We start from the raw sequence: 24,770 nt of genomic DNA on the forward strand, positions 1-24,770 counted from the left end.
TATATATATATATATATATATATATATATATATATAATGTATAGTAAGCGTTATTTCTTACAGATATGCGACTTTTAAGTACATATTCATAAAAATGATAATATTATTAGCTGTTTTTAGACACACATTTTCCATTAATTTAATTATTTTTTAATTAAATTATTTTTCAAGTTACTGAGAGAAAAAGAACAAGACTCAATATTAAAAATGAAATATACAATAAAACCGACAAATTGGAGTATTACAACGCTATATTTCATATGCAAAGTTACATATATAAAACATTCGATTTTATTTTTTTATTTAAATATAAAATATGTATGAAATTTGTATATGAAGTATTGCACCGTATTCTTATTTGCCGACTTTATTGTAAATTTTATTTTTAAAATTCATATAATTTCTCATTTCTGATACTATAATCCAACATAATTGCAATGAAGAATCAGGAGTCTTAATAGAACAAAATTGCAGTCGAATGCAATTTTTATGACTTATACTGTAACGACTTATGACTGTAAGGTACATGAGAGGTAGCACGTTCGTAACATCTGTTACATTACAACATGTAATATATCGATAAGCTTATACTTTCCATATTATAGCTATTGCACAATATATACGCCATTTATCGTATAATAATAGATAAGATATAATGCGAGGTGCGCTGAATTTTTTGTATTTCGCAGTTCATAATTTACAAAGCAGACTGTGAACAAAGTACCATAAAATTACAGTAAGCGTTTATCTTACGACCAGGCACACTTTATCACATTCGTGGTGTAAATCCGATGCGACTGTAAGACAGAACTCGCATTCATTATAATTTATAATACATTGACTAGAGATACATAAATTATTGGAGTGAAAATATATGAATATCAAAACAATAACATATTTTGTATATCGTTCATTTTTCTCGATTATTGTTTTAGTTATAGAACAAGCTCATTAATATTACAGACATTAATTTGTTTATCAATTGCCTCGTAATTTCTACTAATAATTAGATAATTTTCAGATAAGTTTTTTTAACTTAGGCATCCTCTTGGGACATTTCTCTACATGGATATTCCAGTGACGAGTTTGGCATCTTTCGTCGCAGTAGAAGGCTGTTTCACAACCTAGGCATTTGAACATGGATCCGGTGAGGCCACAATTAGAGCACTCCAGATTACTCGTAGTTTCCAGAGTACGATTCACCTTACCCAGATGCGGCGTTTCGCAGTTACGATTCTCTTTCCGCACGGGTTCCTTGGCGGCCAACGCGTTATTGGACGCGTTATTGGACGCTAATATTGTAGTGGATTTGTACGTCGACGTGGGCACTGAGGATGCTACTGTCGGCTCCTGTGCGTTGTCGTCATACATCGCTGTAGACGATTGAGAATAAGTATCATCCGCTTTCACGTAAGGTAATCTATCCAGTATTAAATTTTGCAATTGACGGTAACTACCATTATTCAATCGCGAGTCTACATTGACGCCACCGACTGGTTGCATCTGTTCTTGTGGTAAACGTTCGCGATTTGTCACTCTATTCGTCATTAGCTGTGAAGATTCGTTATCCATAACACCGCTGATTCCTCCAGGTACCATTTCTGTGTCAGTTCTTCCGTAGGATGGTAGCGTACCACGCTGTCGGCCGAAAGAAGCTGCCGCAACCACTGCAGCAGCTGCTGCTGCAGCAACGACATCCGGGATCATCCTATTTCTGCCGCATTGACCATTGCTCGCGGGGTAGCCAGCCAAGGAAGTGCGAGCCAAAGATTGCTGTGCGGAGGCTGGTAACGGTGGAGGTGGCGGTAACAACAGTGGTGGCAAACAGGTCGACGTGGTACCGTTTTGCGTAGCAGCCGTCGTCGTTCTCAGACGATCGTAGTCCAAGCCGGCAGCAGCGGCAGCTGTCGACTGATAACCGCCCGCGGATAAAGTACTGGAATATTTTAGGAGATCCGCGGTAAAGTGACGAGACGCCGAATCCTGCAGATGAGTAGGATAACGCTTGTCAAGATGTTGCATCTGACGAAGTGAAGCTGCGTGCGAATCTTGCAAAGGACCTAATTGGTAGCCACTTATCGGCGGTGCGGTAGCGTGCAGACGTGAATGATAGGGATAATCGCCGTAAGGACATACCGCTGAGTGGTAGCCAAAAGCCGCACCGTAAGGTTCGATCTGCAACGATAAACTAGGTAAATGATTGAATGATGAGGTAACTACATATATTGTGAACTAGATACTTAGTTCTCTAAGCGATTGTGAAATAAAATCGATATCTAGTAAACGCGTTTCGTTTATATATTGATTAGTCCATTGATCTTCTTATCTCTTACCGCATAATTCGGGTAGAACTGGGTAACTGAGATAGGTGGACAGATGCCCGGTCTCACTGGAGGTATAGCTGATGATGCATACATTTGTTGCTGACGTTGCTGATACTGCTGACGCTGCCACCTTTCCGTATTCCATTGTGGCGCTACGTTGACTATGTTGTTTCGAGTCGTATTACTTGGTGCATTTGAACGGATCTTTTGCGCCTCCACTCCGGGAATCTGTTCGCGGAGGAACAGTAGAAAATTCGTTAGTAGAAAATGATTCATCGAAATAATTCATCGAATGAATTGGTGAAAATATAACTTACGCGAGCGACCTCCGCCGTTGATGCGGTTGGTAAACTTATTCCAGATTGTAATTTAGATTTCGATTTAGTAGCTTGTTTCTTCGACATTCGCGCTACCCAATTGCCCAACGTAGGAAATTGCTCCGTCATAATACGATTTCCATCATTTCGCTGATTGGTATTCTCCTGAGTGACTCTGTTGCAGCTATTAGGCAGACTAATATATCGATTGCGTGAAAAAACATGTTAAATTCCACATATATAGATCAAACTTAGAATTATGTAACACGTCATATATTATACTTACACAATACATTGTTGATTTGAGCTGCTAACAGTAGATCTAGATTGAGCAAAATTCAAAGGTATTGTTGAATCCAAAGCAGCAGATTGACTCACGCTTGATGTTACCTAAAATTACGCAAAATACGTTTTAACTATAAAACTCGGATCAAAATTATTTTTTGTAAATGCTCGAGTCTTTCATCGATAAAAAGAAAAAAATAAATACATAATTGTTAATAATTAATAACAGCATGGCGTAATACAGGATTTATAATATTAATACAATTTATTTATTAAATTATTACATATAATAATTTGTAAATTTATCAAAAAAAATATATAAGATACAATGACAATAAAAAAAAATTAACTGGCAATAAATTAATATAGATATTAATATAGAATTGTGTTCCACACAATTGTATTTTTCATAGAAATATAGATGGTACATGCAATTTTATGGAGTTCGGTATTTTATGGCAATTGTGTGTTGTGACTTATTAATCCATAATTTTTTACAGATTACCTTCTGTACGTCCCTTGAATTTTTGATGACGTCTGTGAAGACAACGTTCTCGCGTGCGACAGACGAGCCGTAATAATTCGACTGTAGTTGCAAAATGTTAGTCACATTGGCGGCGGGTACTTGTCTGACCATCTCTTCCTGTGCAGCTGTAACTGTACTCGTGACTACTCTATTCTTAACATTGATTCTCTCTTCTGAGTAAGTTCCGTATTTCATCGTATTTCTAGTATCCTCCACGATCGATGGACTAGATGGTAAAGCTTCGTTCGATTTCTGTTCCAGCTTCTGTTTCTCACAGGCGACTTGTTTGTTTTCGGTTTCCGAAACCTGTGTTACTTCGTCGAGATGTCTCTGAGTGATAGGTCTTTCTTTCATGTCTCTCATTTCACTTCCATCTATTTCGAGATCCATTGTCGGATTCAGAAAGCTGTCTGAAGGCATCGTCGGTATTTGTCGATGTTTCTCAATATCGCTAAACGTTTTAGTATCCTCCGGAATTTTCTCCTCGATTTCCGGATTCTTCATTTTCGTCAAAGTTTCTTCTTCGTTCCACTCCACTGTACTGTTTCTCGGATCTTCAAACTCGGACGATGAAACCGGAGATATAGTTGGCATTGTTATATCGTCGTGTATTATCGTTTGATCCGTATCATTCACCTTGACTTCTTTCTCGATTGGCGAGCTCGGCGAGCTATCGCCTTTATGCCAGCTTTTGGTGACGACCAAATTTTGCTTCAGACATTCGAGAGCATTCGGTTGGATTGCTATGTAAACTCTGGGTAATACTGGTGGACTGTCCCTCACTGCGTCAGGCGATTTGCCTTTCTCGTAATCGATGGGAGAACGCGGCGACAATTTCGGTGGTTCCGGTGAAGGAGACGGAGAAACGCTGCTTCTGGATATTCCATTCATCTTTTCAACATAAATATATTAATTATTTATGATATCATATGAAACAATCGATTTTTTTACAACATACATTTTCATCTATCGAATTACAACCCGAAGGCTTTTCAGCAAGGAAGAAGGAAAAGGGTGTTAAAAAGGGATGGATTTCTGTTTAAAAATTCGTAACTAAGGCTCAGTTTCATAACTCACGGTTAACTGAGATTTAATCGATTTAATCAAGGTTCAACTTATTTCTCATCTCTTTCCAATTCTAGCATTAGAAAGAGATGAGGAATAAGTTAAACCTCGGTTAAGAGTTAACCATAAGTTGTGAACTGGGCCTAAAAAGAATAGTGTTTTTTGTAGATTTTGGCCTCCTGTAATATGTGTGTGTGGATGTGATAAAATTATTAAAAAGTTTGTAATATTTAGAAAACATTTCAACAATTCAGCATAAACATACATATATACATCATATATCCAAATTTCAATAATCTTGCTTAATTTTCCCAAACACCACGAACTTTTTAATAACTTTATCATATTGAAGAAGTCAAAATCTACAAAAAACACTATTCCTTTCTTTATATTTTTTTCGGACAAAATCGATGTCTTTTTAATTTAAGACTCATCTTTTATTTTATTCTGAGAAGAGCATTTTATTTTCAATTTCTGTCATATTCTATTTACCTGCTCGACATCACTGTCAACAGCAGTTTTCTCAGCTGACGTCAGCTCGTTCTCATAGTCAAGATCAACAACAACGTCGTCAGTCGTCGGAATAGAGGCGGACAACTTGCACAGCAGCTTCGAGATGTTCTCGATTTGCTTCTCGTAGCAATTCATCATCTGCCGCAGCCGAGTGTTGCGTTGCGGGCTCATGTCGGTGGCATTATTGCACGCGGTCATCTCCCGCGAGAGCTCCAACGCTTTCCCGCGAAGTTCCCGTAATTTCTGGCGCAACCGGTTGCGACGGTACTTGATCTTGTAGCCGTCGCTCTTCGGCGAAGATCGCCGACTCTTATCCCGTGTGTTGTCCGACAATTCGAGTTCGTTCTCCGAGGCTTCGCTGCTCCAGAAAGAAGTAGTGGAGTATCCGGACGGAGATTCCGGACGTGGCGTGGCGCCGGTGACAATGCGATAATTGGACTCGCTTCCTATCTCAGAGTTCACTTCGATATTATGTCGATATTCGTTAGTGGTGCTCGCTGAGGATAAAAATAAATAAATGATAATGATGTATAAAGAAACCTACATCTCTTGAGTGCATTGAGTGAAATATTTTTTTATTAAATTATAGAATAAAAAATTCATCAATTGAGTACCTCGTGGTAGAATTTCTTTGTACAAGAATTTCGATAAATAATCTAAATTAAATATTGACAAATTTATTCATGTTATAATTAAATACATTAAATACCGTACCTTCACGCACAATCTTCTTCAGTCTTAAAGGCGGCACGACTTTGTTACAGATTTCCTTCTTTTCTGTCTCCGGCTCCGTCGTTGACACCTCCACCGGTGACGAGTATCTTTTGTCGGGTATCCCGAGACGAGAATCCCACAGCCTCACTAATACATGTTGCTGCAATTTTCTTTCTCCTTTGTCGGCCAAATTACCGGAATAAGTTTTGGAGTACTCTTTTAAAATATTTTTGATGCGTTCGTCGCGTACATGGCCGGCATCGACTTCATGGGATTTTCTCCGCTTCTTCACATCCTTGGTAATTTCTTTTTCATATTCCTTGTCCCGATCTTCGCTATTTTTTCTTTTAACGCTGTTGATCTCTTTCGTAATCTATAACGTGCGAATCATCGCCAATATCAACAACATCGCATTAAAGCTGATAGTTAATTTTAATTTCCAATTCCGATCCGTAGACAATCCGTAAATCATTTTCGTATGAAAATTTAAATATGCAACATGTATCAAATTATTTATGGATTAAAGAATTACTAGAGGGTCTTACGAAATAATATTGATTTGTCATAGTTTTATTGCTCTCTACATGACTTACGTTAAATTTGACTAATCAAAAGCAAGCATTATCTATGGATCGAAATACTCTTGCTTATTAAAAGTATAGTATACTCGAAAATAATCGTTTTCTTTTTGAAAGGGAAAAAAGAATAAGAAATGCTCAATGTTACCTGCACGACATTAGTCATGTCTGGAAGTATGTAGTCCGAGCGATCGATGAACTCGCCTGTAAGCATCATTCCGTTTCCGTTTCCATCCTGCTGCCCGAAAGGGAATTTGTTCAACTCGTTCGTCAAGGAGCTGCTCGGAGATACATTTGATTGCAACTCGACCACATCCAAGCTCGCGGATTTCGACAGCTTGAGAATTGGCGAACGTGTCTTCCGCAACGTTACTATCGACGCTGACCTCGTCGGTGTCGGCGGCGCTGGTCGGATCGGTAGGGAGCGATTAGGCTGCACGGGGATCACGCAAGGACCACGATCCCTCAAGGCGGTCGCCAAACTGCTACCCGTGCTACCACGTTGCTGCAATCTGCTAGAACTATCGGCTATCATGATGCGAGGTTCTGGAAAAGAGCGAAATTTATAATTACCTTTTATTTACACCTTTGACACGACAGAGGAACATCTATTCTAAATCTATTCTAAAATGTCTGGAATCACTTTAAAAGAAATTCTCATTTAATGAATGTATTTTAATTAAATCCTTTTTAAAAATAGTCTTTTGTTTTAAATGTTAATTTTAATTTTACTTTCAAAAAAGCTACTTGTTTTAATAATATTAATGAAATTTATTTTTAGCACACCATCTTCTTAGAAGCTATTTTTAAACGAACAAAGTCTTAAATGAGCATGATTTCGAACAATATGTTTTGAAAGACTATATTTAATCAAGATAAATGTAAATTGATTTGAACGAAATTTTTATTGATTTTTATTTAATTTAATCTAGTTTTTAACATCACTAATTTAGTTTGTAGCATCAAAAATTTTAATTCTCAAGACGTTTTTAAAAAAATCCATTAAAAAATATAAACTTTTTATACTAAAATATTTCTTCAGATTCCATATTCTTTGGAGAACAGCCGTGAATGAAAGGAGAAGCACGAACTTCTTTTTATACTTGCACATAATTAAAAGCTGTACGTTGAAGAAATAATGAAGATTGGACCGGTTTATTCATACTTGTACTAATTGATTTTTCTGCGAAGATAAGGTAGTTATATTTTATGCGATTGTTTCTAAACGTAGCATACATTTGTAACAATATATTATCTACACTTAAACATATATTCGATATCGCAGCTATAGATCAACGATGTATTACTTAGGCAACGATTACTTAGGTAACATATCGCTGTTCATTATCACGTTCTCACCCGATATTTCCGAGCTTTCCTCGGCTTTGCTGAATCGTTTTAAAATTGTCTGTTTCCAGGTAGCTTGCTTAGACTCCTCGCTGGTTAGATCCACGAGAATTGGTGCTTTTTCATGCTCTGTCGAAGCGATTGTGCTCGATGTTAAGGCCGTCTCACCGATGTCACTCTCATAATAATCCAGATGTTCCGCCAGTTCTTCGTCTTGGTCGCTCATCAAGTTCTCTTCAGTCTTGCGTATCTTCGCGGTAGCGATGACGTTATCCTGCTGCTGCAGTTGACACTCCACGCAATCCTTGCATGTGGCGCACACATCGACCTCATCATCTTCAAGCTCTGTCGAGCTGGAAATCCGCGGACAAGCCGTCCTTTCTTCGTTACTATTATCACTGTTCTCGCAGAAGAGTTCGATGATATCACAGGCGATGACATTGGAATCGTTCGCATCGATAATTGTGGAACATTCACCGAATCGTGGCAAGCTCTTCTCGCTATCATTAGACTCGTCGCGTGTTTTGTTACGGGATATCGTGATCCTGGGCCAATGAGCTCTGGGTGCAAGCGTCTGATTGGATTTATCTTTCTTCCTCTTCCGCGGCTTTAGCGCGATGGTCATGTGTTGATTGTGCGATTGCATTCTTCTTATGCGTTATGATCGAGTAAATGAGACTCAAGGACTTCTCCGAAAGTTCGATAAATGGTTCGCCGGAACATTTCGTGTCCATTTAAAATTATTCAGATGAACGGCATTCTCCTCCCTAGCATTCGCGAGACACGCGCTGTAGTAATAATTGTGGTTGAAAGAGGGTGGGGGAGGGTTGAAAGAAGGGCAATTAAGTATTAAAGAGCTAACGGTATACTTTAACAGTTTTGGTCGATGAAGTTGAACAAAGTCTCGCGATGCAAATAATATATATGGGGGAGCAAAGAGACGCTCGCGCTCGCGAAAGGGAAAACAATAATTGCGAAGCTTCGTGCGCTACATGTCAACCATTCTATATAGTGTTTTTTTTTCTTTTTTTTTTCAGAAGTCTCCTATCGATTCTCATCGATCGTTTCTCGTACGCACCATGCATCGAGTCTTTCACTTCGCATTTATGGTAACAGAACACACGAAAAAGGGAGAAATTACGTTTCGCACGCGATGCACGCCTCCCTTGCCCTACCTTCTCTTTCTGTTGCCGAACGCATTTCTTTTTTTTTTCTTGCACGGAAATTCACGGTCACGCCGAAGAAGTTGAAAGCGAACCCCTCGTGGCGTCGATCGAAAATTGAAAAAAAAAAAGGTTTTTACTAAGAACTTTTTTCGCTGTAACACACATGCATATGCATAAGATGTAATTACCATACATTTAACTTAATATTGCGAATATAATTATTGAACGATAATCAAACATTTAAGCAAAATTACCGATAGTGCCAGTATGAAAATAGAAACGAGCTCATAGTTTAGATTATGAAATTGATGGTATTTTGCACACATTTATAAAACCTTCAACGATATCTATTTTTACAATTATTTAGTTATTATATTATAGTTACAAAATGAGTGGTAAGCGACTTTTCTATTTATTTAAATTAAATAATTTAAACTAAAAATAGAGATAAATGTATGAGTAATATTCTTTTTAATTTTCACCATTTACTTCTAATTTAAGAGCATCCTGTATTATTATATATATATGATTAATAATTATATTAAATAATGTTTTTAATTTTATGATTTTATATGTGTATATAATGAACATTATAATATGTTTTAAAGAATATTTCCTTTTTTCGCAAATGATGTTTTGTTTATGCATACATAATTTGAATTTTATGTCATTTCTTTCAGGTAAAAAACATGATAGAACTTGTAAGAGAATTATAAAAAAAATATTTAACGTTACCAGTCAGGAAACTTTGTTCCCATTTATCGAGGTCACGCTCTCAATTTTGATAATGAAAGAAGTACGGATGTGCAAATTACTTTTGCAAATTATCTTTGGCGACGTTAAATGAATATAGTACAATTGTGCAAAATTATGACATCGACACGTCATCAAAATCTACACAGATAAGGTACTATTATATTTAATTTACAGTTGCTAAGATATGTGTTAAAACATGTGTATTATATATCATAATTTTCATATCAGATCAAAAACAAATATTCCTCTGCTACATAACGACGAAGCTCACGAATGCAGGTTTACTTCTCGTTATCTTTCTATCGTTGCTTTCAATCGTTAGCATCTGCGAGTTAATGTATACTCCACACCGAATTACATCACCAATATCATTGCGGCAGGAATTATGTGTCAGCTACCCACTCATCGGAGACGTCACCGATCCTACGATAATGTAAAGCTCACACAACTTGCTGCTCTCCTTCTCTTCTATTTTTCTCTTTTCTTTTATAGACATCTATTTCCTTTGAATCATAATAATATTGCGCCTTCTTTTTATCCTCCTCTCTTTTTCCATTCCAATTTATACAAAAACTTGCACAAATTTTCACAATTTTTAATATAATAATACCTCGCATCATCTAAAATCTATTCGAAACTTTTACAGCGATAATGAATCGGAAGCTGAACTCGCTATCCTCTTGTTCATTCAGTGTCACACGGATCTACCGAGCCGCGGCGAACGTCATCCAACGCGCCTTAGAGACGACGTCCATAATACTTCCTCACGTGTGTCATACGAGCTATAATATAGACTGTCATGCGAAGGAGCGAGCCGGCCGGCGAAGCGATAGAGCAATATATTTTTCCCCCTCTATTTAACACCACACGCGTGTCGGCTGGCTCTCTTTCGGGAGCTCTTCGATGCGACATGCGTATTTCAATTGGCCGTTCAGGACGCGCATCCTCTGGCGCAGACGGAAGGACGATCGGAGAAGGGACACGCAAGTCGATCACGTTGATGTCTCCACGCAACTACTTTTTTTTTTCAACTCCGTCGCGCACCTACACGACTACATTCCCGAGAAATTTATTCTTTTTGAAGGTCAAACCAAGAAAGTTTAAAAGTCCTCGAAACTTAACGAGATTCAGTTCCGGAAGTCTTTTTTTCATGTCGCTGTGAAAACCATTGTACAATATTCAATACTTATTTTACTAACCATCGTAAAACATATTAGGTCGCATTACAGGCAACAAAGTTGCTAATGGTTTACTTATCTACAGTTTTATGCGGTTGTACGGTCGTTCAAGGATTAACGATAAGTACGTGACGATAAAAACGCGGCTGGTACCATCGTAAAACTTGACGCTTCTCTCCGTTTTGATTTATGTTTTCTATGAGTATCGACATAAATATAATTTTATATAGTCATCATTATCATCTTAAATCGTAAACTAGATTCTGGACATTGATCTCTTCGAAACAAAAAGAAATAAATAGCATCAACGTCGAGCGAACTATCTTTTTTTATTAGATCTGTTTTTACAGGGCTTTGACTAGATCGAGTCTCAAGTACACATAAAACTCGTTCGCGTCGTAACAACGGCATTCCAAGTTGGAGAACTCGTTCCGACGTCATCGCTAAAGAAAAAAATGAAATAAAATAAAATTTCTACAGCTTTTTCTAAATCGTGGCCGGCTCGGAAAACTTTTGAGCGCCTCGTCAATACAAAGGGGATGTATGCTTCATGCACCCCACGCTGATAATGTTAGCGTGACGCGTATAACCAGGCGACAGAACCCTTTCGCAGAGAGAAAAGAGGCTCTTTCATAATTTACCGGTCCACTTACAGGTATCTTCTTTGTAGTTCTGCGTTATATAAGCTAGCTTAGTTAGTGTACGTAGTGCAACCTTGTGCTACCCCACCTGGCGTCCAAGAGAGTCTGGCGTCGTTTCTTTGAGTAGTACTTTCTACCGAACGTAATATAGTTTCCGAAGAGAGAAGAGGAGGATCTCTTTCGATCGCACGCTCGTCTCGAAGGATTACTTACGAAAATGTCCAATATTACGTCACGCTCCATATTGACATTCTCAGAAACGTACAAATGTATAATTAATTAGAAAACGATCTCTAAATGTCGTGCCACGTCCAACGTTAATTAACCGATAATGAACAATGGACGATGATAACGAAAAAGATATAGCAGCCGTTTTCTTTGTTATGACAACGACACGTGCAGCGATGTGAACGATGAATGCTATGTCTATAGATAGATCTTTACAGCAAAACGTATGCCTTTGCTGTGTCGGCGATATCTACGTCCGGGTATATAAGGGTCATCGACATATTCTCCTTTGCGAATATCGATGAAATCCGGACAAGATCGGCCGGCTCTCGAAGAAATCGTCGGCTCGCTCTCTTCCTGGAAGCTCTACCGGTGACAACCTATCTACGCTTATAATGTATACGCTTATAGAAGCTACAGTGAGAACAAAAAGTATTCGTCATTAAAGGAAATTTGTTATAAAAAAAAATCTTATTTGTAGAAAATAAACATTAATTAGCAATTTTATATAATAATATCTGTTCTACATAAACAAACAAGCTTCGCATGTATTCCTGATTTTAGAAGCTAAATTTCTCGTCCGTACGAATACTTTTCGAGTATTCAAAGAATACAAATTTTTATTTTCGCTTATTTTTCAGATGATATATTTTGTATAATTAATATACATTTTTTTGGTATATATAATTTTAAGAAACATACAGTCAATTTTATTCTTTATGAATAAAATTATCCAACAAAAAATGAATTGACGTCAAATTGATGTTGAAATTATCATATTTATATCGATTCATCAATTAGATGACTCATTTCTCACTGGATAAAATTTACTTTTTAAAAATAGTTTTTTTTTAATATTTTCTTAATTTAATAATTTTCTCTGTACGAATACTTTTTGCACTCAATGGATATCGATTGAAAAGTTTCGTGGACCTGACAAATTGCTCGATTTCGCGTTAATATCCTTTGAATTCTTATCGAACAGTGAACACTAGAGAATAGGATAAAGACAGATAATAGATATTTCCGTAATTTGAATTATATCGATCTGCTTACGCGAAATTGTTCCTTTGATAAATAAGCTCAAAAAATTAAGCGCCTATTTCGAGAATGTAATTTATCTTATTAGGTAGATGATCATTCATCGAGAACCGGATACTTTAATAAGAAAACTGTCGAGAAGATTTATTTTTAACTTATCAAGATTGGATTACGTAAAGCTATAGAGTAATAGTGAATAATAATTATTGAATATATTCAGTCTAAATAAAAAAGAACACTCACTTAATATTTGGAGTTTCAGAACAGTCCGCTTTGCTTATCATTCCTTGATGACGGTGATCAGACCATTATCCTTCGCATGGAATCCTGCCAGGAGATCTGCGCTATGTTCGCGGGAATCACGGTGAACCTACGATTCCATCCAGGCGTCATCAGCTCATCTGGATGACTTTCGCGTTTACTTGGATCGCACATCGAAAAATTCACTTCCAATTGAGCAAACGTGTCAAATCTTCTAATCACTGAAGTACTATTTCCACCACTCAAAACTCAACTAATTATATAATATTTACAAATTAAAAAAAAATGACAAGATTTGATATTTAATTTTCATTAATCTCCATTGATTCTTCATTTTAGCGTTTAACTCCGAGATGATATTCCTATTTATAAATTAGGAGATTTATGTTATCGATAATCCATCACGTCGTACTTCGGACTGTCCCGTCTGTATAATCCGCCGTATGTAATTTCATGTCCACGACGATGATGCGGCGACGTTAATGCATCGCGCGCAACGCGACGCGACAGACCGATGCGTCGAAGCCGGTGTGCAGCACGCGAGTGTGATCGGCGCATCGAGGTACAACATAGCAGCGCCACGTGGTACGCCGAGGTCGTTACCGTGGGGGCTGTCGTCGTTAGAACTCCCCCTGGATCAACGACGACGGCGAGGTGAGGGCGGCGACGACCTACACCCATCAACGTCAGCGAATCCTCTTCGCGGACTGGATACTCGACTGTAAACTACAAGATGTTGATCTCTAGAAATTATTAATTTTCATTTAAATAGTTACATTTATAGTATCAAAGGCAAATAAATACTCTATGCAAGAGATAAATTGGAATATATAATATGACACAGTGTCGAAAAAGAGTGATATGCCTCGAAATTGAAAAATGATAGATCGAATGAATCTTTTTTGCCCTTCTTTGTATAATTGTCATAAAATTTATTTTATCGAAGCAAATAATAAATTGCTTTGATAGTTTAATTAAAAGGCAATTATTAAAAATATAAAAAGAATAACTTTTATAATTATTAAGTTCCAAACTGTCCCATTAAATAGAATATTGTATTATTTATAATTATTTTTTACTTAATAACATTTAACGTGAAGTGACTGTTAACATCAACTATTTTTGTAGCGACTCGTTGACGGTCATTAAAGTTTAAAAAAAACGTAAGTATACTTAAATATGATAAATTATTTATCATTGTAGTCGGTGTACTGGAGGTAGCGTTTGAAACATAATACTCGGTTTTTATATTTCATAAAAAAATTTTTTTCACAGGAAAGAACACACATTCTGTTATCACAAGCGTGAAGACTCCATACAATCTGATCCTTTCAAATTAGATCGACTATTCTTCCTCTCTAGTCTCATCAAGGATTGAAACTTAGAGCTATATTTAACTCACGGGCACGTAAAGCACGTCTCTATACGACAATCGATTGTCTTTTGTCTCGAATTGTCTATTCGAAGAATTCTTAACCATTAATTTGCACGAAACTTTTATCCTTCGATATTGATCAAATAATTATTATTATATCCATAAAGTTGATACGCCATTTCCTAGTTAGACTTGAGTTATTCTACAATGTTCTGTTTGTTTATAATACGATGCGATGCGCAAATTTACATACAGAAAGAAGAAGAAGGACATGAAGAAATAAAATACATTAAGAAAAAAAAAGAAGTACAAGAAGAAAAAAATGATAATGACTAAAAACAAAAAGAAGTGATGACTCATGTTGATGAGAAATAAATTACATGCGAAAAGAGAATATAGCTCTAAGCTATCTTGAGTATGAATTACGTTCTCATGGCAACTGTTGGCGGGGAAGGTCAAGTGTAGGGGTGAGATCGTGTACGTGAGGGCGATAGCAAACGGGGTTGCAACGTTGGATATATTGTGGTGCGACAATTTTTATTACGTAAATATTTTGATATTTACCTTACTGGCTACCTCAAAAATGTAGACATATTGCAGATGTGTGGATTTTACGCGGGGTACACACGCAACAGTTTCTTCTATCTTCCGGTAGCAATCATTAATCGATCGTTTTTAAAAAAAAAAAGCAGGCGCATTTCAAATAGCGTGAACCTGTTTTTATCTATCTTATCTGACTACAGTGTATCGTCGTGGCCTCCGCTTAATTTCGCTCACGCGATAGGTGTACGCATACGTATCGATAAATGTAATTTCACGAACATCGCTTACGAAGAAAAAAGAGAGGGAGAGTTTCTCCTTTTTTCTTCTCGTTTTTTTTTGTTTGCCTCTCTCTTTCATGCAACCATTCTTATTTTATAAGATAGATAGAATAACGGTACGTTATGTGCTATGTACTTTTTCATGCAATTTATTATATATTCCTCGCGATTGCGAGGGAGAGAATTCATATAGGGTGAGATGATACAATTTAGAACATGTACAATTCTGAATATAAAATTTGAATTCAAATTCAAGGGTCAAGTCTGTTAACCTTGACCTTATATATTGTAGTGTGAAGGGTTTTAAAGAGAACTATCCCAAACAGAAACCAAACTTAAACTCCGAAAATTAAATTCAAATCTTATTTCATTTAGAATTGTACTATAAATTCAAAATTATCACTTTGTGCATTTCGACGACAATTTTATTAATTCCTATCATCACTGAATATTCTATACAGCATCATTAAAAGAATGTTGAAATGTTAATGTTTCTTCAATACAGAATCTACATTTCACGATGTTGATACAAATTTTTTGCTGCAATGTTGCAGCTTTCAATGTTTCTAAAAGATGTTGATTCAACATTAATGTGCTGTATGAATATTGTACGAATTTTTTTAACTTTCTTTCTAGTGGTCTTCACTGTATCTCATCTGCAAAAATATCTTATGGCTCGTTATCGTCATCCGCTCGCAGTAGACGTGAAACGTGATCCTGCAGATAACACAATCGGCCACCTGTATTCCCATGCGGCGTTCATAATTCTTTCTATCGAACAAACAAAGGAACGGTTACTCGTCAGCAAACAGTTAACGACGTTCGCTCGACGCGGTTGCCGCGTTCCTATCAAGTTACTCCGAACCTTTTCTCACCTTTCATCGCTGGTGTCAATAGTGCCGCTCGGCACAATTCCAGACGGAGGCGATAACGCGGCGTCCCAATGAAAGAATGCGATCCTGCACGCGAGATCCTGCGGCCGTTGTCTGGATGACATAAGTGACATTTCCTCTCCCCGGCTAATTCTAACACGTACATCATGTCGACCAAGAACGTGGTACGAAGGACGAAATCCAGCAATCTGAAATATCGCGGCGACTCCAGATTTCCACCGGGTATATACACGATCCATCTACCGTCGACGTGCGAGCATACACTTGGAAATAGGCCGATTCATCTGAAAAGAAGTAGTGCGTATGAAGGAAAAGAGGTAATGCAGTTTACATCGAGAGGATAATCACTAGTTGAAATATTGTCTCACAGATTACATGATTTCATATGATTTCATCTAATTACAAATATTTTTTTTTCACCACATACGAAATCCTTTGGTAAAATATACAATTTTATTTAATATATTATATAATGATTCCTCGTTGCATATGTAATTATCGGATTGTACATAGAGATTTCATATGAATTTTATAATAATTGTGAAAACTCTGTCGAGATTACATTAAGGGATATGTCTACCCTAGCGGGTATAAAAACAGTAATAAATTCAAAAATTTTTTTAGTTTAAAAAATAATTTTATATAAAATCAAATTAAAGCACTAGTTATAGTGCATATATTAAAGTTCATAAAATAACTTTTTTATATTTTTTTTTGCATCCAAAATAAAGGCGCTATTAGTTTTTCTCAAAATCGGTTTTCAAATCGGCTTGACAAATAACTTGAATAATTTTTATCCGAATGAGTTCGAATTTTTTAATATTGCAACTTCTTAGACACATTCTGACCACTAGAAAGAAGTAAATAGGGATTTTTCGATATATAAAAAACTTTTTATTTTATGAACAGTTTTTTATAAAATTTTTTTAGCAAAAAATGCAAGTGTGACTTAAAATACCTGCCATTTTTGAAAATATCAATATTTTCACAAACCCCTATGTACTCTAGGTATTTTAATGTACATTAAAAAAAATTTTTTTTTGCTCTAGGTCAAAATTTGTGGATGCTAGATGTAAAATCTCGGAGCAAAAAAAAACGTACTAGATTCTGTCATCGGTAGCGTCATCATTTTGGATACAAAATATATAAAAAAATTTTTGTGTGGATTTTAATATATGCACTAATCAGTGATTTAATTTGATTTTAAATTATTTTTTAAACTAAAAAAAATTTTTGGATTTATTGCTGTTTTTATGCTCACTAGGGTACCTTGAGCGATTATTTGGTTTACATCCTGTCCCCCCCCCCCCCCAAAAAAAACAAACTGTGGATATGACTTAATTCCTTGTTCGTTATAATTACTGCTGTATTAAATAAAAAAATTTTGAAATGTCTCAGTTAAATTCATCTGTAAAATTAAAATAGTTTTATAAAATATTGATGGTAGATCGGGAAAATAAGGGATAAGAGCGGCACAAGGAAATATTTGATTCCTTCGAAGGAGCCTATGGTCTACCCAAAAATCATGACAAGAAAGGAATACGAAGACCTAAAGGAACGCAGCCACGTGATCACAAAGGAGGAGAGACAAACGGCCGTAGAAACCGCGGAGAAAGAGAAGGAGAGACTGATGAAAGAGAGCTTGGCACGGAAAGAGGCAATTCGCGTTATGGACTTGAAAAAGGATCGTGAGAAGGATCCAAGAACGAGAGAGATCGAGGAGGAGGCGAAGAAAAGGACAATGCACATCCTCGAGCGGGCGTACAACATGCGTTTAGATCAAGAGGAGGAGATACAGAAGTGCAATCGTTTCATCTTGGCAACCAAATGCCGAGCTATCCGCGATGCTCAAGTAAATCATCGATTTTATAACAGAATCCCGTATATGACATAATATCTTGGTGATGTCTAATTTTTATACATTTAGCTATCCATTTGCAGATCGCAGAAAAGAAATTGATAGGACAAGAACTTCTCGAGGAGGAGAAACGATTGAATGACATGATAGAAGAAGAGAGGAGATGGGCAATCAAAGAAGAGTCGCGAAAGGAAGAAGAAGAGGCGGCCAAAAGGCTACAATTCACTAAGATTTTGAAAGAACAGATCATAGAAAACGAGGAACAACGAATCCTCGAATTTGAGAAAAAGCAGGAAGAAAGCCGACTTATCAATTTAAATAATATCGCGTGGCAGCAAGATGAGATCGAAAAGCTACGCAACAAGGAGATTGAAAACGCAAAGGTGCGACAGGAACTTGCAGAAGGGAACGAACAATTGAAACATTTTAAAGCTATGGAAGAGGAAGAAAACAGAATTATAGATTTAAGGTGTATTTTTCCAAAGCTTTTAAAAATCACGTATCAATTTTTAAAATTAACTACCTTAAAACCATCTCTTTGATATTTCCTTGAAAAAATATGATTCTTATCAAATTTAACTTTTTAGGATACAGAACTATCATCGACTAAAAGAAGAGAGAGAGATAAAAAAAGCGGAAGAGCAGAGATTAGAAAGATTGAAAAAGGAACGAGAGAAAATCAGAATAGGGATGCAAGCGGTGCAAGCATACGAGCTTCAGGTATTATATGTCGAACTTTAAAACTTCGCAACATAAGTATATCTATTATGTAAGTTACATTATTATTAGATATAAAAGTTACAGATAGCAGTATATTATATAAAAAATTCTAAAAAATACAAAATATATTTTATAAACTAGAAGATCATGAATTTTCGCTAATGTAAATGCAATAATTTGCGCAATATATCATATTGCATTACACATATCATTCCATATACTTCTTCTATAATTACTTACATACATCCTTGCGTGTCTCAACTACCTGTTGTCGAGGGTCAATGAATCCACGAGCACCACGTCAGGCCTCGCTATCTACAACGTGTTCTCCTTTCGAAATTGCGCTTCGCGTTTTTTTTTTATCGTGATTATTTCTGTTGAACAGGGTATTAAGTGCCATACATCGCACTCTAATGCTCTTTTTGCAATTAAAACTATTAACGAACATAATAGATCAGTCCTGTTTTTCTGACGTCTTTTTTTAATGCGTAATATATCATAATTTATTTCAAAGAAATCATTTAATGAGTAGTAAATAATAGAATAAGTTATTAATAACTGCGGACAAATCGCGGCGATAAATTTGCAGGCGCAAATTGATGAAATCAACGCAGCTCGAGTTCAGGAAGAGGTAGAACGAGAATGGAGACGGAAAGAGAAGGAAAAAGCTTTAAAGAAATTGGAAGCTCGAAGAATTCTTCAGAAAGAAAGAGAGGAACAAGTAAACAATAAGCGAATAATGCAAGCTATCGAAATCGAACGAGAGAGGCGAGAATTTGAGAGGATTGTACGTGTACAACAAGCAGCTTTTTATAAAGAAAAGAAGGAACTCGAACAAAAGCAGCAACAGGCTTTAATTCATCGCAGTGAAATATTAAAACAGGTTTGTATCATTTATCTTCGTATATCTGAAAAAATATATATATTAGTTGATATATTGGTTGATATATTGGTATATATATACAACAATATGTATTTTTTATACAACACAGTATTATATTATATTATTCACTTATTTCACTTGAGTAGGTAAATGAAAAAGAACGAGAACGCATTGTTCAGCGGCAAAAAGTGTTCGAAGAAGGCCTGGCAATACGTACTAAAACTGCAATGCGTAAGAAGAAATTACAAGATGCGATGGAAAGAAAATGCCAACAAATGAGAGAAAACAAAGTTCCCGAAATTTATATTAATGAAGTGAAACGAATGATTGAAACTATTGAATGAATTATTTCATCAAGCTAAGAAATAAATATAAGATTTAAATCTAATATATAAAAAAATAATAAATTACGTATATCTTTGATTTCATTATACATATACGTGACAGATTATATAAAATATAATCTAGCATTTGATTAGAACTTTTAATTTTAATATAGCTTTTTTTCTTGTAATTATGTTTGTACATTATATATGTTAGAATTTTTACATAGCTATGTACAAGTTTATAGAAAATTTAATTTTGCAATCTTTCATTAAGTCTTTTTTGTGACACATCACTTCCATATCATTAGAACGTTCGGATCACGTTCGATAATATCTTCAATTTGCGCGGCAGACTGGCCCGTGCTACAGCATATTTCATCGAGGCTGTAGGTTCCTGTGAAATACTTGTAAATTGGATTATTTTTTGCTTCTTCGCTGCAAGATGCGCCAGGAAGAAGTACGGGATACTGTAAGAGATGATTAAATTAATATACCGTTATATAGTACACACTGCAATGTGAAAGCTACTCACATTATATACCCTTCTAATAAGTCCCTCAATCAAGCCAAATTGTACTAATCTTCTTTCATTTATTCTGAGGTTTTGTGGATTGAGACGTTGACATAAGTCTTTCATACTGACGCCGTAAGTCATACTTGAATACATACGATAAATATCTCTAAAATATGCAGGTTGTCTAGCTATAAACAAAAATCATCTAGCTTTTATCGCGATTTTAAAACAATAATCATAACGCGTTGAAAAAATCACTCACCTAGTTTAGAAGCGTATACTATACATCTTTCCTGTAATTTTACATCATCCGGCAATTTTCGTAATTTTGGTGTCACTGCATAGACGTTGCTATATTGAAATATTGGGATCAGTGTTACAACTCCGTAATATCTGCAAGCAGAAGAATGTCATAATATAATCAATAAGGAAATGCTATTTCTCTTGTCAAATATCTCGTACACAAGATTTTGCACGCAGCTTTTGACTAAATTATTCTCTACGTCGGCCTCAGCCGCTATGCGTGCCACATGATTAAAGCCGTCGATATAAGGCAATACTTGTTGCGTGGTCAAATCCCATTGATCATTCTGGAATGTATCCCTATCTTCCAAAAATATTGGTACTTGATGATCAAGAACTGGTTTTGGCTCAGGTGCCAACCTCACAACTTTCAAATGCGATGTCATTGTTCCTTCTAATAAAATATCACACATGACATATTATGATGAGACATTTTAAATATATATGAAATTTACCAGTCAATGTACACATTTTGTGCAGATTCAAATCCTGCATGACTTGTGCGAGCATCTCTGCCAATCTAGTCTTGTCATCCGATGCAGACAGAAAGCAATTCTCTATTTCCAGAGCCATCTGGCACATGAAAATTAGATGTACAAATTGCTATATATTCAGAATATTAAAGGCATAGAAAAATCAATAAAAAAACTTACCAAGAAATCCGACATCTTCTTAACCACTGGTTCATAATGGACAGTGCGAGCGTTTGCATCACAAACAAAACATAAGTTGAAGTAAAATGCATTTCTTGCGTATTTTTTATCATCAATCTTCACGGGAAAACCTAAGATTTTATAGTCCTTTAGTGTGCTAAAAAAAAAGAAAGTTCTTAAATAAAACATAAAGAATTTGACCAGGTAACTTTTTTTTGCATTTTTACTTAAACTTACATTGTAATGGTGCTTCTTTGTAATTGTGCTTTTGGTATAATGTAAACACTGACATTATCGAAAATATCCTTAGATATGTAATTATCAGGCACCTGTAAAATAATTATCGTAAATTAAAAACATAAACAGAATATTTAATTATTTACATCTTCACAATACATAACCTAACCTGGCATGTAATTTTGGGTCCCGCTATATGATGAAATTCAGCAAAGAATATACATCTAATGGGATCTTCTTGTTCCTTGTCCTCAACATTTTCCAACGAAGTAGATGCCATTGTCTTTATGCCTCTTTATTAAGATTTGAAAACCTAGTTAAAGAAAGAACTCTCATTCATCCGGTATCATTTAAAGTCAAATGCACTGCTGCCATCTAACCAATCTTAACACGTGTAAGTAAACTAAATTGAACAACAGCTGACAACACGTGCTTGAGATGCCGAATTAAACACATCGAGGCATGTTTTTGGAAAGAGTATTTCAAGTATACACATCTTCTTTTAATTTTGTAATCTTACAAAGATGAGTAAAAGGAAGCTCGACGACGAGACTGACACCGCTCTGGCGGATGTTGAGGTCAAAAGAGTTCTATCTCGTTTTAAATCGGACACTGGCGAAGTTTTATCTGATGGCTTGTTGGACCTGCCAGTTGATATCACTGTGGATAAATTGCAAGCAATTTGCAATGCTTTGCTGCAGCAAGAAGAGCCGTTACCTCTAGCATTTTATGTAAATAATGTAGAAGTTACAGATGTATTAGAGAAGTATGTTGGCAAAGATTTCAGTATCAGTGAGGACGTAGTGGAGATTATATATCAGCCACAGGCAGTATTTAAAGTCAGAGCTGTCACGAGATGTACTGGATCTTTAGAAGGTCACCAGCAATTCCATGCAGCACTTTATATCCAATAAAACGAATATTTATAAATGTATTCTGCTTATACAGGTCACAAGGAAGCAGTTATATCCGTTGCGTTTTCACCGGATGGCAAACATCTAGCCAGTGGTTCTGGTGACACGACAGTCAGATTGTGGGATATCTATACGCAAACGCCGCATTATACATGTGAAGGTCATAGACACTGGGTCTTGTGTATTGCCTGGTCGTCCTGTGGAACTAAGCTAGCATCTGCATGTAAAAATGGCTTGATTTATTTATGGGATCCCAACACTGGCAAACAAATAGGTAGAGATAGAAAGTACATTCATCTAGCTTACTTTCTTCTCTGGCAGGAATTAACTTCTTTCCATATTTGTCAAAATAGGAAAACCCATGACTGGACACAGAATGTGGGTAACGTCTCTATGCTGGGAACCTTATCATAAGAATCCGGAATGCATGTATTTAGCGAGTTCGTCTAAGGACTGCGACGTACGAATTTGGGACACAAAACGAGCACAAACCTGTCGGGTTTTGTCTGGACACACGAAAAGTGTGACCTGCGTTAAGTGGGGTGGGAGCGGTCTTATTTATTCTGCTTCTCAAGACAGGACTATCAAAGTGTGGAGAGCGGAGGATGTATGTATCAAGGATTTAAAATTATTAGCATCCAACTATATTTTCAACTGATCAAATCAATTTCAGGGTGTATTGTGTAGAACCTTAGAAGGCCACGCTCATTGGGTAAACACTTTAGCCTTGAATGTCGATTATGTGCTTAGGACCGGGCCTTTTCAATTGGGATTGACTGCAAACAAAACAGACAGTCCATTAGAATATGCAAAAAAGCAGTATGAAACTGTAGGTGAAGAGAAGCTTGTGTCTGGATCTGATGATTTTACATTATTCCTATGGAAGCCAGAAAAAGAGAAAAAACCTATCGGTACATTATATGATTTTAACATACAATTAAATCAATTAACTGTAAGAAATATATTGTGAAAATATTTTTCAGCAAGAATGACGGGCCATCAGCAACTTATCAATGACGTTAAATTCTCGCCGGATGGTCGTTTAATTGCATCTGCATCCTTCGATAAGTCCATTAAACTGTGGGAATCTAATACTGGCACGTATATCGCTTCTCTAAGAGGTCACGTTCAAGCGGTTTATTCGATAGCTTGGAGTGCTGACTCTCGTCTGCTGGTCAGCGGCAGCGCAGATTCAACTTTAAAGGGTAAATACACTGTGAGACATACGAAAACTTATCAATTCAGGACCTTAGATAGTTGGAAGTAACATAATCCTTTCTATAGTTTGGAGTATAAAAACTAAAAAATTAAGTCAAGATTTACCTGGTCACGCTGATGAAGTTTATGCAGTCGACTGGTCACCCGATGGTCTACGAGTCGCTTCAGGTGGAAAAGACAAAGTTCTACGACTATGGCAAAATTGAATTGAATATATAATTCAAGTAAATAAATTTATAAAGAAAATTAAATATGTCTTTATCACTTATTTTTTAAATAAATATTATATATCAGTTATATGTATCAGTTAATAATATTATTAAGCCTGGATTAAAAATTATATATTTTTTATGAAGATATATCAACCCTGCATGTTACAAATGCAATTAAATTAACAGTTAATTTATTAAAGACTGGATTAATCTTAATAGAGAATGCAATTAAAAAATAAATCAAGTGAAGTTTGGTTTTAAGAATAAGATTATATAAAAATTCAAGGAAAGTTATGTAAAGTGTAATTCGTACAATCAATTAATAATTATAGGAAAGCAATACATAAAACTTCGATTATGCAATAACGATGACTGTTCAATTAAAATTTCCTCATTTTGCGTTCTTGCTAATTTTGCGGCACTCGTATTCGCAAACTCTGTTTCCTTTTTCACAGTAAATCGATTGCCGTGAAATTTTCTTTTAGTTTTTCTATCAACATGTTTTATAGATTTTCTAGAATGACAATCCATTTCTTACAGGCTGCTTTCTGTTTCACTTATAACCTTTTGATTCGAAGTTCAAAACAATACTGAGCGATTTTCTCTGCGTCCTAAATACCAAAACAGAATCGGAATATAAAAAGAGATAGAGTAGGATGAGGAATAAGAACAGTAGGATGGGGAATAAGAGCAAGGAGATTTGAGCATAAAATAAAATCAGGGAGGATAGGAAATTTGACAAACGCGAATTGAAAATTGAAGAAAAGAAAAAGAATGGATGGGGGGATGTATACGGACAGGAAAGGATGAGGTATAGAAGGCAAGAGAAGTGATATACGAGAAGTAAGGTTTTGAGGATCAATTAATAAACAGGCAAAGAGAGGTGCAAAGACAGTGGGAGAA

General features: G+C 36.0%; 4 protein-coding genes and 2 long non-coding RNA genes across 10 annotated transcripts; 3 read left to right on the plus strand and 3 right to left on the minus strand.

Moving 5' to 3' along the window:
- Positions 1 to 550: 550 nt before the first annotated feature.
- LOC105151052 (hypothetical protein) lies at positions 551 to 8,847 on the minus strand. Of its 3 annotated transcripts, none has more exons than XM_011064519.2 (10): positions 7,682 to 8,847; positions 6,471 to 6,868; positions 5,745 to 6,117; positions 5,010 to 5,527; positions 3,432 to 4,343; positions 2,928 to 3,031; positions 2,642 to 2,837; positions 2,334 to 2,552; positions 1,458 to 2,175; positions 551 to 1,373 (listed from the first exon to the last, which is right to left on the minus strand). In XM_011064519.2, exons 1-10 carry the CDS (start codon positions 8,313 to 8,315, stop codon positions 1,018 to 1,020), a joined length of 4,428 nt encoding a protein of 1,475 aa, XP_011062821.2. In that variant the 5' UTR covers positions 8,316 to 8,847; the 3' UTR covers positions 551 to 1,017. The 3 variants fall into 3 exon arrangements, with proteins under 3 accessions (XP_011062821.2, XP_011062822.2, XP_011062818.2); XM_011064520.2 differs by having other exon boundaries at positions 551 to 1,124; positions 1,209 to 2,175; XM_011064516.2 differs by having other exon boundaries at positions 551 to 2,175.
- On the plus strand, positions 6,729 to 7,830 carry LOC147908542 (uncharacterized). Its single transcript, XR_015546109.1, has 3 exons — positions 6,729 to 6,865; positions 7,365 to 7,518; positions 7,741 to 7,830. It is a non-coding gene; the product is annotated as an uncharacterized LOC147908542 (long non-coding RNA).
- A 6,922-nt stretch (positions 8,848 to 15,769) lies between the features above and the next one.
- On the minus strand, positions 15,770 to 16,151 carry LOC147908543 (uncharacterized). Its single transcript, XR_015546108.1, has 2 exons — positions 16,012 to 16,151; positions 15,770 to 15,907 (listed from the first exon to the last, which is right to left on the minus strand). It is a non-coding gene; the product is annotated as an uncharacterized LOC147908543 (long non-coding RNA).
- Positions 16,152 to 16,175: 24 nt separating this feature from the next.
- On the plus strand, positions 16,176 to 20,083 carry LOC105151050 (cilia- and flagella-associated protein 45). 2 transcript variants are annotated; one of them, XM_011064514.2, is made up of 6 exons: positions 16,176 to 16,346; positions 17,477 to 17,881; positions 17,971 to 18,356; positions 18,475 to 18,607; positions 19,197 to 19,490; positions 19,637 to 20,083. In XM_011064514.2, exons 1-6 carry the CDS (start codon positions 16,176 to 16,178, stop codon positions 19,832 to 19,834), a joined length of 1,587 nt encoding a protein of 528 aa, XP_011062816.1. In that variant the 3' UTR covers positions 19,835 to 20,083. The 2 variants fall into 2 exon arrangements, with proteins under 2 accessions (XP_011062816.1, XP_087265415.1); XM_087409289.1 differs by having other exon boundaries at positions 16,280 to 16,346; positions 17,455 to 17,881.
- Nprl2 (Nitrogen permease regulator-like 2) lies at positions 19,961 to 23,846 on the minus strand. Of its 2 annotated transcripts, XM_011064512.2 has the most exons (9): positions 23,761 to 23,846; positions 21,693 to 21,836; positions 21,524 to 21,615; positions 21,287 to 21,417; positions 21,089 to 21,206; positions 20,793 to 21,027; positions 20,593 to 20,723; positions 20,349 to 20,518; positions 19,961 to 20,283 (listed from the first exon to the last, which is right to left on the minus strand). In XM_011064512.2, the coding sequence occupies exons 3-9, from the start codon at positions 21,576 to 21,578 to the stop codon at positions 20,107 to 20,109; spliced, it is 1,017 nt and encodes a 338-aa protein (XP_011062814.1). In that variant the 5' UTR covers positions 21,579 to 21,615; positions 21,693 to 21,836; positions 23,761 to 23,846; the 3' UTR covers positions 19,961 to 20,106. The 2 variants fall into 2 exon arrangements, with proteins under 2 accessions (XP_011062814.1, XP_011062813.1); XM_011064511.2 differs by lacking the exon at positions 23,761 to 23,846 and having other exon boundaries at positions 21,287 to 21,443; positions 21,693 to 21,940.
- Nle (notchless protein homolog 1) lies at positions 22,048 to 23,952 on the plus strand. Its single transcript, XM_011064513.2, has 6 exons — positions 22,048 to 22,399; positions 22,472 to 22,711; positions 22,791 to 23,044; positions 23,111 to 23,348; positions 23,421 to 23,642; positions 23,722 to 23,952. Exons 1-6 carry the CDS (start codon positions 22,048 to 22,050, stop codon positions 23,859 to 23,861), a joined length of 1,446 nt encoding a protein of 481 aa, XP_011062815.1. The 3' UTR covers positions 23,862 to 23,952.
- Positions 23,953 to 24,770: the final 818 nt, after the last annotated feature.

The sequence above is a fragment of the Acromyrmex echinatior genome, chromosome 9, assembly GCF_024713525.1.
Source record: "Acromyrmex echinatior isolate Ae372 chromosome 9, ASM2471352v2, whole genome shotgun sequence".
Lineage (NCBI taxonomy): Eukaryota > Metazoa > Arthropoda > Insecta > Hymenoptera > Formicidae > Acromyrmex > Acromyrmex echinatior.

Excerpts from the sequence above, each read along its gene's own strand:
- LOC105151052 (XM_011064516.2), bottom strand. The coding sequence starts at position 8,315 with ATGCAATCGCACAATCAACACATGACCATCGCGCTAAAGCCGCGGAAG. Across the intron at positions 6,118-6,470 it reads ACATGACTAATGTCGTGCAG|ATTACGAAAGAGATCAACAG; the intron begins GTAACATTGAGC and ends CGCACGTTATAG. Across the intron at positions 2,838-2,927 it reads TCAAATCAACAATGTATTGT|TCTGCCTAATAGCTGCAACA; the intron begins GTAAGTATAATA and ends TCGATATATTAG.
- LOC105151050 (XM_011064514.2), top strand. The coding sequence starts at position 16,176 with ATGTCGACCAAGAACGTGGTACGAAGGACGAAATCCAGCAATCTGAAA. Across the intron at positions 16,347-17,476 it reads GTGCGTATGAAGGAAAAGAG|ATCGGGAAAATAAGGGATAA; the intron begins GTAATGCAGTTT and ends TATTGATGGTAG. Across the intron at positions 19,491-19,636 it reads GCAGTGAAATATTAAAACAG|GTAAATGAAAAAGAACGAGA; the intron begins GTTTGTATCATT and ends TCACTTGAGTAG.
- Nprl2 (XM_011064511.2), bottom strand. The coding sequence starts at position 21,803 with ATGGCATCTACTTCGTTGGAAAATGTTGAGGACAAGGAACAAGAAGAT. Across the intron at positions 21,207-21,286 it reads AGAAGATGTCGGATTTCTTG|ATGGCTCTGGAAATAGAGAA; the intron begins GTAAGTTTTTTT and ends TTCATGTGCCAG. Across the intron at positions 20,519-20,592 it reads AGTATACGCTTCTAAACTAG|CTAGACAACCTGCATATTTT; the intron begins GTGAGTGATTTT and ends TTTTGTTTATAG.
- Nle (XM_011064513.2), top strand. The coding sequence starts at position 22,048 with ATGAGTAAAAGGAAGCTCGACGACGAGACTGACACCGCTCTGGCGGAT. Across the intron at positions 23,045-23,110 it reads AAGTGTGGAGAGCGGAGGAT|GGTGTATTGTGTAGAACCTT; the intron begins GTATGTATCAAG and ends AATCAATTTCAG. Across the intron at positions 23,643-23,721 it reads CGCAGATTCAACTTTAAAGG|TTTGGAGTATAAAAACTAAA; the intron begins GTAAATACACTG and ends TCCTTTCTATAG.